General features: G+C 34.7%; 1 protein-coding gene across 1 annotated transcript in view; it reads left to right on the forward strand.

The window, feature by feature from the left end:
- KLHL4 (kelch like family member 4) overlaps window positions 1–14010 on the forward strand; it is a 153083-nt gene that overhangs the window by 118485 nt on the left and 20588 nt on the right. Inside the window, exons 8-9 of the mRNA XM_008989568.5 lie at window positions 285–447; window positions 2155–2367. Of these exons, the coding sequence (XP_008987816.2) occupies window positions 285–447; window positions 2155–2367 (376 nt within the window). The remainder of the gene's footprint in view (window positions 1–284; window positions 448–2154; window positions 2368–14010) is intronic.

Here is a 14010-nt window from a genome sequence, read left to right on the forward strand (position 1 = left end):
AATTACATATCTAGAAATGGTGCATTCTACTACCTCTTTTGACTTCAGTGTTATAACCATAATTCCCTTCTATGATATGATAACTGAAACTGTAAGTTAGAAAAGTTAGAAAACCATACTTAGCTTTACAACAGAGTCATACTTTGCATACAACTATTCATATGTATGCAAAATCGTTTAATAAGCAAAACAAAAAAATAAATACTTAATTGCTTGTAAAATGAAACAATATCCATTGTGTGTGGCATACCTAGGTGAACCCACAAATTCCTTTAATTCTTTAGGTGTAGCTACGCTTGAAGGACCAATGTATGCTATAGGTGGTCATGATGGATGGAGCTATTTAAATACTGTAGAAAGATGGGACCCTGAGGGACGACAGTGGAATTACGTGGCCAGTATGTCAACTCCTAGAAGCACAGTTGGTGTTGTTGCATTAAACCACAAGTGAGTAAGTTGAAACACACATGCTCATTGCTTCCAGGTTATATAGTACAGAACTTTAGTTACATGATCCATCAATCAGTCAGCATTCCAAATAAACTGGATATACTTGTTATAAATAATAAAAGGTCTTCATTGGAACTCTCCATTAGGACTGAAAATACTTGTCTAAAATAAACACTTGATTAAATATTTTCTATGCCCTTGCTAATCAAGGTGTGGTCCTGGGACCAGCAGCATCCACCTTTCCTGAGATGTATTTAGAAATGCTGAATCCTAGCCCTCCCCCAGATGTCCTGAATCAGAATCTTAATTTTAACAGTATCATCAGGTGACTTCTGTGCAGATTAAATTTGAGAAAACCTTTGTAGGCAAGCCAGTTCTGATTTTACCCTCAAAAAGTTACTATATTTTTACATTATTATTTATTTTTATCAAAACTTTAGTCTGTCTATGGTTATAATAAGGTGATTCTTTTATTTTTTTCAACAAGCCCTCTCCTGAGTGTTCAGGGTTCCTAAATATAGAATCCTACCTAGTCTCACCCTTCCTGAATATTTACCTCTTCCTGTCACTTGCCAAACACATCCAAAATATTATACTAAAACATGATGCTGTTAGAAATTTCTAAGAGCTTGAATTATTACCAGGTATTATGTGCTTTCTGACAAGGGAACTTTGGAGACAATGACCAGAATGTAAGAGGGTCATGAATCCTGCCAAGTTTCAGACAATAGGTTGGGTCAATTACCAGAGACAGCCTTGTGTGTTTATATTGACTATGCATGAAGCCAATACATTATTATAGATATGGTCTCAGTCAAAATGTCAACATATTGTTTTAGAACCTTGCACAGAAGTAAATAGGAAATGTCCATAATTAAGAGGAGATCCAGTTTAAGGTACTCCTAAATCTATCTGTGGCCTGACCTGAATAATGTCAGGTAATTCAGTTATATAATCTCCTACCTAATACAGAACAGGATGAAAACATGAAATTTGACCCATTTAATTTTGCTTCGCTGAGTTGCTACTGTTTAGAACTCAGCATGAAGGGAAGTTACAGGAATATGGATTAATAAATGTCTGCCTTCTTTATTAATGCATTATAGTTTTAAAATTATATTAAAATACTACTTATCAAAAGAATGGCATTTTAAAGTATATGGGAGAAATGTCATAGCCAATATCACTTCCTAGGGAAAAAATATAGTTTCTAGGTTCTATCTTTTTTCCTTAATTGTTTATTAAGTTAATATCTTCTAAGTGATAATTGTTAATGCAAATATAAAATCATACACAAAAACAACAGATTCCGCTCCTAGGTGGTTGAACCCTTTTAAAATTGTAAACTTGTTAGAGTTGGTCTTTGGAACTATCCTACCAATCCCTTCGATGTTTCCCTCTTTTATCTGTGCCTCATATCCCATGGAATCTTTTATTCAATTCTTTTAAAGTGACTGTGACAAAGATAGTGAAAAAGAAAGGTTTAGGTTGGGATAGATTTTAACAGGTACACTCAGGTAATGATCTATTCACAAACTTTTGTTATTGACTGCAAAATAGTGTAGGAGTAGAATATAGAGTCTGACCCTCGAGAAACTTGAAAAGCTTTGTGCAAAGTTCTGTCACGCTCATTCTATGCATGCATTTTGTGTGTATATGTATACACATACATATACATACACACAGATCTGTCTTTTTATCTAGATTATATGCTATTGGTGGACGTGATGGAAGTTCCTGCCTCAAATCAATGGAATACTTTGACCCACACACTAACAAGTGGAGTTTGTGTGCTCCAATGTCCAAAAGACGTGGAGGTGTGGGAGTTGCCACATACAATGGATTCTTATATGTTGTAGGGGGTCATGATGCCCCAGCTTCTAACCATTGCTCCAGGCTTTCTGACTGTGTGGAACGGTAAGTTTTTTCTATTTCTTTATGTCTGCAATTATTTGGTCATTTATTTTTTTAGAAATAAAAAAGATTTTTAAGCAACTGGAAAGTTTTCTTCCAATAAATGCTAATCCTTTTAGTGTATTTATCTTCTGTAAAATTGTACTTTCTCTTAGGCTAATTTTTAAAAATATTTCATATGCATTTCAGATTCAGCATAAAAAATGTAAAAAGAATATACATAGTCACACTATAAAATAATAAGACAAAGTGGTAAACAAATACATTTTATGCCAAGCTATATCACTCAACCAATTCAGGAGACTCAAATCAAAATAAGTTTAATGAGATTGGGGAAAAACGACAGATAGGAGCCAGAGGTAACTTGCAGCTCCCACTTGTATAGACAGAGAAGTGTGTGGAGACCCATATGGTGAACTTCTGCTCTATGAACTACCACAGGAACATAACGGGAAAACCAAGAGAATCCACGGACAGCCAAGGAAGTGTCAGCCTGCTTGCTTTCTCAGCTGGGAGGTTCATGGCCTAGGGCAGGTTCTCAGCCCTGTTCACTGGCTGCCTTGAAATAAATAGGTTCTGTTGAGGCAGGCACAGTGGGAGTGTGTCCAGCCTTTCTGGCTGCAGGCTGCATGGGAACTCGGGGAGACCTGTGGCTGCCAGCTTTCCCCCACTTTCCTGGTGGCCTATGTGACAAAGCAGAGACAGCTGTAATCCCCCTGGAAGCATAACTCCATTGGCCTGAAAACCACACACCATCTCCCACAGCAGCTGCTGCAAGCCCCACCCAAAGAGAGTCTGAGCTTAGACATGCCTAGCCCTGCCCATACCTGATGGTCTTTTTCTTCATGGTCTGGTAGCCCATGACACAAAGGTCATAATTTCTTAATAAGTTTGTGGCCCTGCCCACTGCCCGACCCTAAGGCAAAGTTATATCCTCCATATACAAACAAAGCTGATGGACTCTTGAATGTGCCACCTTTTAGCTGGAGGCCAACTAACACAAAAAAACCGTGCACTAAACAAAAATACAACCAACAACTCTCACAGAGCATACTTCACTCTCCTCCCAACTCCAGGAGGGTAAGTGGTAGTATCCATGGCTGAGAGACCTGAAGATGGATCACATCACAGGACCCACTGTAGACACTCCCCATCCTAGTAGCTCTGCTGGGTGGCTAGATCCAGAAAAGAAATAGCAATCACCGCAGTTTGGCTCTCAGGAAGCCCTAACACTAGGTGAAAGGGGAGAGCACCACATTAAGGGAGCACGCCCATAGGAAAAATGAATCTGAACAGCAGCCCTTGAGTTCTGGATCTTTCCTCTGGCATAGTCTACCCAAATGAAATGGAACTGGAAAAGCAATTCTGGTAGTATGACAAAATGAGGTTTTTGAACACCACCCAAAAGATCACACTAGCTCTCCAGCAATGGATCCAAATTAAGTTGATATGTCTGCATTGCCAGAAAAAGAATTCAGACTTATTAAGCCAATTCAGACTATTAAGCCAATCAAAGAGGTTCCAGAGAAAGGTTAAGTCCAACTTAAAGAAATCAAATAAATAAATAAATAAATTATACAGAATGTGAATGGAAAATTCTCCAGTGAACTAGATAGCATAAATAAAAAGCAATCACAGGGTAGGCATGGTGGCTCATGCCTGTAATCTCAGCACTTTGGGAGGCCAAAGCGGAGGATCACCTGAGATCAGGAATTTAAGACCAGCTTGGCCAACATGGCAAAACCCTGTCTGTAGTAAAAACACAAAAATTAGCTTGGCATAGTGGCAGGTGCCTTCAATTTCAGCTACTCAGGAGTCTGAGGCAAGAGAATCACTTGAAACTGGAAGGCAGAATTTACGGTGATCTGAGATTATGCCACGGCACTCCAGCCTGGGCAACAGAGCAAGACTCCATCTAAAATAATAAATAAATAAATACACACATACATAAAATAGAAAACATAAAAACAATCACAACTTCTAGAAATGAAGGACACATTTAGAGAATTGCAAAATGCACTGGAAAATCTCAGCAATAGAATCAGACAAGTAGGAGAAACAATTCCAGAGATTGAAGGCAAGTGTATCAAATTAACCCAATCTGACAAAGACAAAGAGCAAAATTGTCTTTTAAAAAATGAAAAAAGTCTCCAGGAAGATTGGGATTATATTATATGACAAAACAGAAGAATAATTTGTGTTCCCAGAGAAGGAGAGAAATCTAAAAGTTTGGAAAACATATTTGAGGGCTAATCAAGGAAAACTTCCCTGGCCTTGCTAGAGATCTCAACAGCCATATACAAAAAGTTCAAAGAACACCTAGGAAATTCATCACAAAAAGATCATCACCTAGGCACGTACTCATTAGATTATCTATAGTCGATACAAAAGAAATAATCTTAAGAATTGTGAAGCAAAAGTACCAGGTAACCTATAAAGGAAAACTTATGAGAGTAAAAGCAGATTTTGTACTAGAAACCCTACAAGCCAGAGGGCACTGGGGTCTTATCTTTACCCTCCTTAAACAAAACAGCCAATAATTTCGTATCCAGTGAAACTAAGCTTCATAAATGAAGGAAATATACAGTCTTTTTTAGACAAATTTTGAGGGAATTTGCCACTTTGAAGCCAGCACTACAAGAACTGCTAAACGGAGCTCTAAATCATGAAACAAACCTCAAAATACTAAAAAATAGAGTCTCCTTAAAGTATAAATCTCACAGGACGTATAAAACAGTAACAGTTAAAAAATACCAACATATTTCAGCAATTAATAGTATAATGTATAAAATAGTACCTCACATCTCAGTAGTAATGGTGACTATAAAATGGCCTAAATGCTTCACTTAAAAGATGCACAATGGCAAAATCAATAAGAACTCACTAATTAATATCTGTTGTCTTCAACAGACTCACCTGACAAATAAAGACTCAAACTTAAGGTAAAGGGGTGATGAAAAGATATTCCATGCAAATGGACACAAATAATGAGCAGGAGTAGGTATTCTCATACCAGGCAAAACAAACTTTAAAGCAACAGCAGTTAAAGACAAAGAGGAACCTTATATAATGATAAAAGAACTAGTCCAACAGGAAAATATCACAATCTTAAATATATATGCACTTAGCACTGGAGCTCCCAAATTCAGAAAACAATTACTAGACCTAGGAAATGAGATAGACAGCAACACAATAATACTGGGGGACTTCAGTACTCCACTGACAGCACTAGACAGGTCAGCAAGACAGACAGTCAACAAGAAACAATGAACTTAAACTATACCCTAGAACAAATGGACTTAGATATTTACAGAACATTCTACCCAACAACTGCAGAATATGCACTCTATTTATCAGCACATGGAACATTCTCCAAGATAGACCATGTAACAAAACAAGTCTCAGTAAAAGCCACAAAACAAGTCTCAGTAAATTTAAGAAGATTGAAATTATATCAAGTACTGTGTCAGACCACAGTGCAATAAAACTGGCAATGAACTCTAAAAGAAACCATCAAAATCATGCAAATACATGGAAATAAAATATGCTTGTGAATGATTATTGGGTCACAATCAAATCAAGATACAAATTTAAAAGTTATTTGAACTGATCAATAATAATAACATAACCTATGCAAACCTCTAGGAAACAGCAACAATGGTTCTAAGAGGAAAGTTCATAGCATTGAATGCCTACATTAAAAAGTCAGAAAGAGCACAAATAGACAATCTAGGGTTACACCTCAGGGAACTAGAGAAACAACAGACAAACCCAAACACAGCAGCAGAAAAAAAAGACCGGAACTAAATAAAATTGGAACAAAAAAGTACAGAAAATAAATAAAACAAAAAGCTGTTTTTTGAAAAAATAAAATGGACAGACCATTAGCAATATTAACCAAGAAAAGAAGGGAGAAGTTTCTAACAAGCTCAATTAGAAATGAAATGGGAGAGATTACAACCAGTACTAGAGAAATACTAAAGATCATTCAAGATTACTACGAACACCGTTACACACACAAACTAGAAAACCTAGAGGTAATGGATAAATTCCTAGAAATACACAACTATCCTGTATTAAACCAGGAAGACATAGAAAGTCTGAACAAACCAATAACAAGAAGTGAGATAGAAACAGTAATTAAAAAGTTACCAACAAAAAAAAAAGACCTCTAGGACCAGATGAAATCACAGCTAAATTTTACATGATGTTCAAAGACAAACTGGTACCAATGCTACTAAAACTATTATAAAAGATAGAGAAAAAGGGAATTCTCTGTAATGTGAAGTCAGTATCAACCTTACACCAAAACCAAGAAAAGACATACCAAAAAAGAAAACCACAGCCCAATATCCATGATGAACATAAATGTAAAAATTCTCAACATATTACTAGTTAACAGAATCCATCAGCATATCAAAAAGATAATACACTATGATCAAGTTAGTTTTATACCAGGGATGCAGGGATGGTTTAACATCCACAGTCAATAAATGTGATACATCTCATAAAAATAATTTTTTTTAAAAAATCACATAATCATCTCAATAAATGCAGAAAAAGTCCAGCATCCCTTTATGATTAAAACCCTCAGCAAAATCAGCATAGAAGGGGCATACCTTAAGGTAATGAAAACCATCTATTGCAAAACCACAGTCAACGTAATACTGAAAGGTCTGTTTGCAGGAAAAGTTTCCACCATGATCAAGTGGATTTTATACCAGAGATACAGTGATATGCAAAGGCGTAAGAATGATACAATGGACTTTGAGGACTGGCAGGGGAAGAGTGTGAGGAGTGAGGTATAATAGACTACAAATATGGTGCAGTATATGCTACTCGGATGATGGGTGCACCAGAATCTCACAAATCAACACTAAAGAACTTACTCATGTAGTGAAATTCCACCTATATCCTAATAATTTTTGTCAAAAACTAATGTACACAAATCTGTGACAAAGCTGAGGATCCGATCAAGAACTCAACCCTTATTACAATAGCTGCAACAACAACAATGAAACTCAGGAATACACTTAACCAAGGAGGTGAAAGACCTCTACAAGGAAAACTACAAAACATTACATAAGAAAGAAAACATAGATAACACAAACAAATGGAAACACATTCCATGCTCATGATTGGTAGAACCATTATTGTGATAATGACCATACTGCCAAAAGCAATCTTCAAAGTCAATGCATTTCCCTTTAAAATACCAGCACCATTATTCACAGAACTAGAAAAAAGCAATTCTAAAATTAATATGAAACCAAAAAAGAGCCTACTTAGCCAAAGCAAGACTAAGCAGAAAGAACAAATCTGGAGGCATTACATTACCTGACTTCAAACTATACCATAAGGCCATGCTCCCTAAAACAGAATGGTACTGGTATAAAACTAGGCATATAGATGAATGGAACAGAATAGAGAAACCAGAAATAAAGGCAAATACTTAGAATCAACTGATCTTTGACAAAGCAAAGAAAAACATAAAGTGAAGAAAGGGCACCGTATTCAACAAATAGTACTGGGATAATTGGCAAGCTACATATAGAGGAGTAAAACTGTATCCTCATCTCTAATCCTATACAAAAATCAACTCAAGATGGATCAAATGCTTAAATCTAAAACCTGAAACCATAAAATTTCTAGATGATAACATTGGAAAAACTCTTCTAGACATTAGCTTAGGCAAAGACTTCATGACACAGAACCCAAAAGCAAATACAACAAAAATAAAGACAAGAGGTGGGACTTAACTAAAATGCTTCCGCATAGCAAAAGAAATAATCAGCAGAGTAAAATGACAACCTACACAGTGAAAAAAAATTTTCACAATCTATACATCTGACAAAGGAATGATATCCAGAATCTACAAGGAGCTCAAACAAATTAGCTAGAACAGAACAAACAATTCCATTAAAACATGGGCTAAGGACATGAATAGGTAACTCTCAAAAGAAGATATACATATGGCCAACAAACATTTAAAAAATGCTCAACATCACTAATGATCAGGGAAATGCAAACCAAAATCACAATGCAACACTACCTCAATCCTACAAGAATGGACATAATCAAAAAATAGTAAATGTTTATAGCAGAACAATTTGCAATTGCAAAAAATATGGAACCAGCCAAATGCCCATCAATTATCCATCAACAATCGATAAAGAAAATGTGATACATGGAATACAACTCATCTACGTTTTCTTTCTTATGTAGTATTTTGTAGTTTTTCTTGTAGAGGTCTTTCACCTCCTTCGTTAAGTGTATAAAAAGGATTGAAATACTGGCATTCACAGCAACATGGATGAAACTGAAGACCGTTATTCTAAGTGAAGTAACTCAGAAAGGGAAAACCAAACATTGTATGTTCTCACTCAGAAGTGGGAGCTAAGCTATGAGGATGCAAACTCATAAATACAATGGGCTTTGGGAAGTGGGGGAAAAGTGTGGGAGTGGGGTAAGGGATAAAGTCTACACACTTGGTACTGTGTACACTGCTCCGGTGATCGGCACACCAAAATCTCAGAAATAACAACTAAAGTTATTCACGCAACTAACCACCTCCTGTTAATCAAACATCAATTGAAGTTTCAAAAAAAGCATAACAACAAAAAATAAGTTTATTATTTGTAAAATCAAATGAAATTAATCTGTAAAGAGATGATGACTTACCAGCACAAAATATACAAAAAGAATTATTATACAAAAATTAATAATAATTAGATAATTTGATTTATAAGACAAGTCACAATAATAAATTAATAATATAATTATGTCTTTTATTAATATACAGAAATTCTTATTGTGATGACTCTATTGCAATAAATATTTTGTTTCCCAAAGGTAATTTCACTGAATAGGAGACATTCATTTTTAAGAATAGTGTGTATCTTGGTTAAAATAAGTGTCATGACTTTGTAGTGATACCATTTACATTCCCTTTCAAGTCAGAAAAAGTGTATACATACACAAAATAGTTAAATAATGTTAACCTAAGACCAAGTGACAAATTTACAGTAAGGTGAGCAGAATTTAGGGAACAGACATAATCATGGAATGGCATCCTCAAGGAAAATTTATAGAGTAGGTAGAATTTGTATTTTGCAGTCATAAAAATGTAGGAGAAAAAAATCACAGCCAAAACCATTGAAGTAAAGAAGGAGAAAGCTTTGTATGCCAGCACAGACACTTTGTATGGAAGTATAATTTGGAAGAGCAACTCAAAACACAATTAAGGACTACATTGCTTAATGTCCCTTAATGCCAAGGTAGAAGTTTTGAGATTTTATCTTGTAGGCAGAGGAAAAATAAAACTGGGAAAAATTCGAATATCATAAAGCAACTTGGGACAAACTGGTCAAACAATGACATAAGGGATAGAATTTAGGCAGAAGAGTCTAAAGAAAAAAAGATGAATTTTTTTTCTGAGAAACATACCACTGACACATAATTAATAATTAAAGGTAATAGTTTCTTATAGGGAATATCATATATGTAGCTCTTTAAAAAATTAATTCTCAATGACTGGCTCTCTATTACTCAGTGTACATCTGGAATGCTTCTTCTAAAAATTAGTTATTAAGAGATGCATCTTATTTTTTAAGGTGATACAAACCATAAATATGATCAATCGCTGCCTCAGATAATATATATTTGATTGTAATATACTATATTACTGTAATGTGCTATAGTCAAATATATGTGACACTGAAAAAAACACATTAGTTTTCTCTATAGTTAACATAAGCAATAACCAGTCGCCTCTTAATAGTTCTAATTTTTGTGGCAAATTATATATAACAGGAATTTTTTATTTTAACCATTTTTAAGCGTACAGTTTAGTGATACATACATACTGTTTTGCAAATATCACTACCAACCATCTCTACAACATTTTTCATCTGCTTAGATTCAAACTCTGTATTTATTAAACAATAACTCACTTTTTTACCTCTCCACAGCTACTGACAACCACCATTATACTTTGTGTTTCTGTGAATTCAGCTATTCTAGTTACCTCATAAAAGTGAAATCATAACTAGTTCTCATTTTATGACTGGCATATCTCATTTAACATAATTCTTCAAGGTTTATGTGTCAGAATTTCATTTGCTTTTTAAGGCTGAATATTATTACTATAGTAGTAATTTAAATATTCTGGAAATTGTTCCTTATCATGTGTATGATTTGCAAATAGTCTCTCCTATTTCATGGATTTCTTGGTTACTGTGTTGACGATGTCTTTTGATGAACAAATGTTTTTAATTTTGATGAAGTTCAATTTATATATATTTTTGTTGTTGACTGTTCTTTTGGTGTTTTATCCAAGAAATGATTGTCAAATACAAGTTCATCAAGCTTTTCATTTATATTTTATTCCTAGAATTTTATAACTGTACCTCTTACCTTCAGGCCTTTGACCCATTAATTTATTTGTTCTTTATTGAGGAAAGATTCAACTTTATTCTTTTGCATGTAGATGTCCAGTTTTCCCATCAACATGTGTTGAAAAGACTTTCCTTTCCCGATCCAATGACTTCAGCAACATTGTCGAATTTTTTTGACCATATATGTAAGGGTTTATTTCTGAGCTCTGCACTGTGTTCCACTGGTCGTTATGTCTGTCTTTATGTCAGTACCTCACTGTGTTGATTAGTGTAGCTGTATATTATGCTTCTTAATCAGGGAAGCAGTAAACCTCCAACTGTGTTCATTTTCTAAATTGTTTTTGCTACTTTGGGTCTCTTGAGATTCTGTATGGAGTTAGGATGAATTTCTCCATTTCCACCAAAATGCCATTGGGGTTTTGATAGAAATTGCATTGAATCTGTAGATCATATTCAGATTCAGTACACACAATGTGTACTGATTTTTTTAAATGACAGGGTCTCCCTCTGTCACTGAGGCTGGAATGCAGTGGTGCTATAATGGTTCATTGCATGCTACCCAAGTTCATATAATTCTCTTACCTCAGCCTCCTGAATACTGAGACTACAGGCATGCATCACCACACCTGGCAAAATTTTTTGTATTTTTGTGGAGACAAGGTTTTACCATGTTGCCCAGGTTAGTCTCAAATGCCTGGGGTCAAGCAATCTCTCTGATTTAGCCTCCTAATGTGCTAGGATTATAGATGTGAACCACCACATCCAACCGAGCGTATTGCTATCTTAACAATATTAAGTCTTCCGATCCGTAAGCAAAAGCTATCTTTCCATTTACTGATGTATTTCTTAATTTCTTCCTTTCCAATTTGCATGACCTATTTCTCTTTCTAGCCTAATTGCTCTGGCGTAAAATTTCTAATTGTTTAATGGAAGTGGTAGAAGTGGGCACCTTGTCCTGTTCCTGTTCTTACAGGAAATACTTTAAAAATTAAGTATGATTGTAGCTCTTGATTTTCCATATATGACCTTCATTATGGTGAGGTAGTTTTCTTTTATTCTTAGTTTGGTGAGTGTTTTTATTACAGAAGTATGATTGCTCTTGTCACATATGTTTATTCTGCATCAGTTCAGAGGATGATGTGATTCTTGTCTTTTGTTCTGTTAATGAGGTATTTCACATTGCTTGGTTTTTGTATGTAAAATTATTCTGCAGTCCATGACTAAATTCCATTCAATTATCATTATAGTCCTTTAAATATATTATCAAATTTGGTTTTCTAATATGATATTGAAGATTTTTGCATCAATATTTATTAGAGATATTGGTCAGTAGTTGTGTTGCAGTGTCTTTTGCTGACATTATAGAATATAGAACATATGTAGAGATCCTAAAATGTAGAATTGATAGAAAGGGTTTAGAAGAACTACTTTCTCTTCATTTTCTGAAGCATTTGAGGAAAACTGTTGTTAATTATGCTTCAAATGTTAGGTAGGAATAACCAGTAACACCATCTGGTCCCAGGATTCTCTTTGTTGAGAGGTTTTTTATTTCAGTTATTTGGGTTTTCTCACTTTTTTCTTATTCAGTCTTATTTAGAGTTTATCAATTTTGTTGATCATTTCACAGAACCAACTGTAGATTTCATTGATTTTTCTCTATTGTTTGTCCATTCTCTATATTATTTGTCTCTGTTCTAATCTCTATTATGACCTCACTTTTGTTAGCTTTGGATTTTACTCACTCTTGTTTGTCTAGTGTCTTAGGTGTAAAGTTTGGTTGTTGATTCACAATCTTCTTTCTTATAAGCATTTACAGCTATAAATTTTTTTCATAGGACAGTTTTTCCTCTGAATTCCATCAGATTTCATGTGCCATGTCATTATTTTCACTTGTCTTAAAATATTATCTAATTTGCCTTGTGAATTCTTCTTTGGACAATTAATCATTTAAGAGCATTGTTTAATTCCATATATCTGTGGATTTTCCAGTTTTCCTTCTGTTGATTTCTAGTTTATTTCCATTATGATCAGAAAAGATACCTTGCATGTTTTCAGTCTTTTTAAAATTTATTAGGACTTGTTTTGTGGCCTAACATATGGTCTATCCTGAATAATGTCCCGTTGTTTACTTCAGATACATGTGTTCTGTTCTTGGGTGGATTATGTGTGTGTGTGTGTGTGTGTGTGTGTTGTGAAAATAGTATATAACAGTGTAGACAATTGGAAGATGATAAAAATATTTTTAAATATACATACTTTATATGCTTATTGACCTTCTTTCTGATGGTCTATCCATTATTGAAAGTGGGGAATTTTTGTCTGTAAGTCTATCTTGTCTAATATTAGTGTAGCCACCAGTGCTATTTTTTAAGTATTTTTCCCATGGAATATATTTTTCATCCTTTCCCTTCTGACCTGCGTGTTCTTAGATCTAAAGGTCTTCTATTGTAGACACCATACAGTTAGATCCTGCATTTAACATTCATTTTTTCAAAGTATGTCTTTTGATTTGGGTGTTTTAATTCATTTGCATTTAAAGTAACTACTAATAGGGGATAACTTATTTATTTATTTATTTTTGAGATGGAGTTTTGCTCTTGTTACCCAGGCTGGAGTGCAATGGCGCAATCTCGGCTCACTGCAACCTCCACCTCCTGGGATCAGGCAGTTCTCCTGCCTCAGCCTCCTGAGTAGCTGGGATTACCGGCACACACCACCATGCCCAGCTAATTTTTTGTATTTTTTTTAGTAGAGATGGGGTTTCACCATGTTGACCAGGATAGTCTCGATCTCTTGACCTCGTGATCCACCTGCCTTGGCCTCCCAAAGTGCTGGGATTACAGGCGTGAGCCACCACGCCCAGCCTGGATAACTTATTAACACTGTATTTTTTTCCGTTGTCATTCATAGCCTTCTTGTCACACATTTTCTCTCTTCCAGCATCCCTTTTGCTTTAGTTTATTTTTTTAGTGAAAAGATTTGATTTATTTCTCTATTCCTTTTATATATATGCTATATATACTAGTTTTGAAGTACCATGGAGATTACATATAACATTCTAAAAGTTTACTAATGTGTTTTAAACAGATATGAACTTAACTTTTATCATCTCAAAACACTGTACTTTAACCTATTTAATACTTATGTAATTGATGTGACAAATTATTTCTTTATATTTTGTGTACTCACTAACACAGATTGTAATTATTTTTATTCAATTATTTAAAATCTTGTAGAATAATTAAAAATG

The sequence above is a fragment of the Callithrix jacchus genome, chromosome X, assembly GCF_049354715.1.
Source record: "Callithrix jacchus isolate 240 chromosome X, calJac240_pri, whole genome shotgun sequence".
Lineage (NCBI taxonomy): Eukaryota > Metazoa > Chordata > Mammalia > Primates > Cebidae > Callithrix > Callithrix jacchus.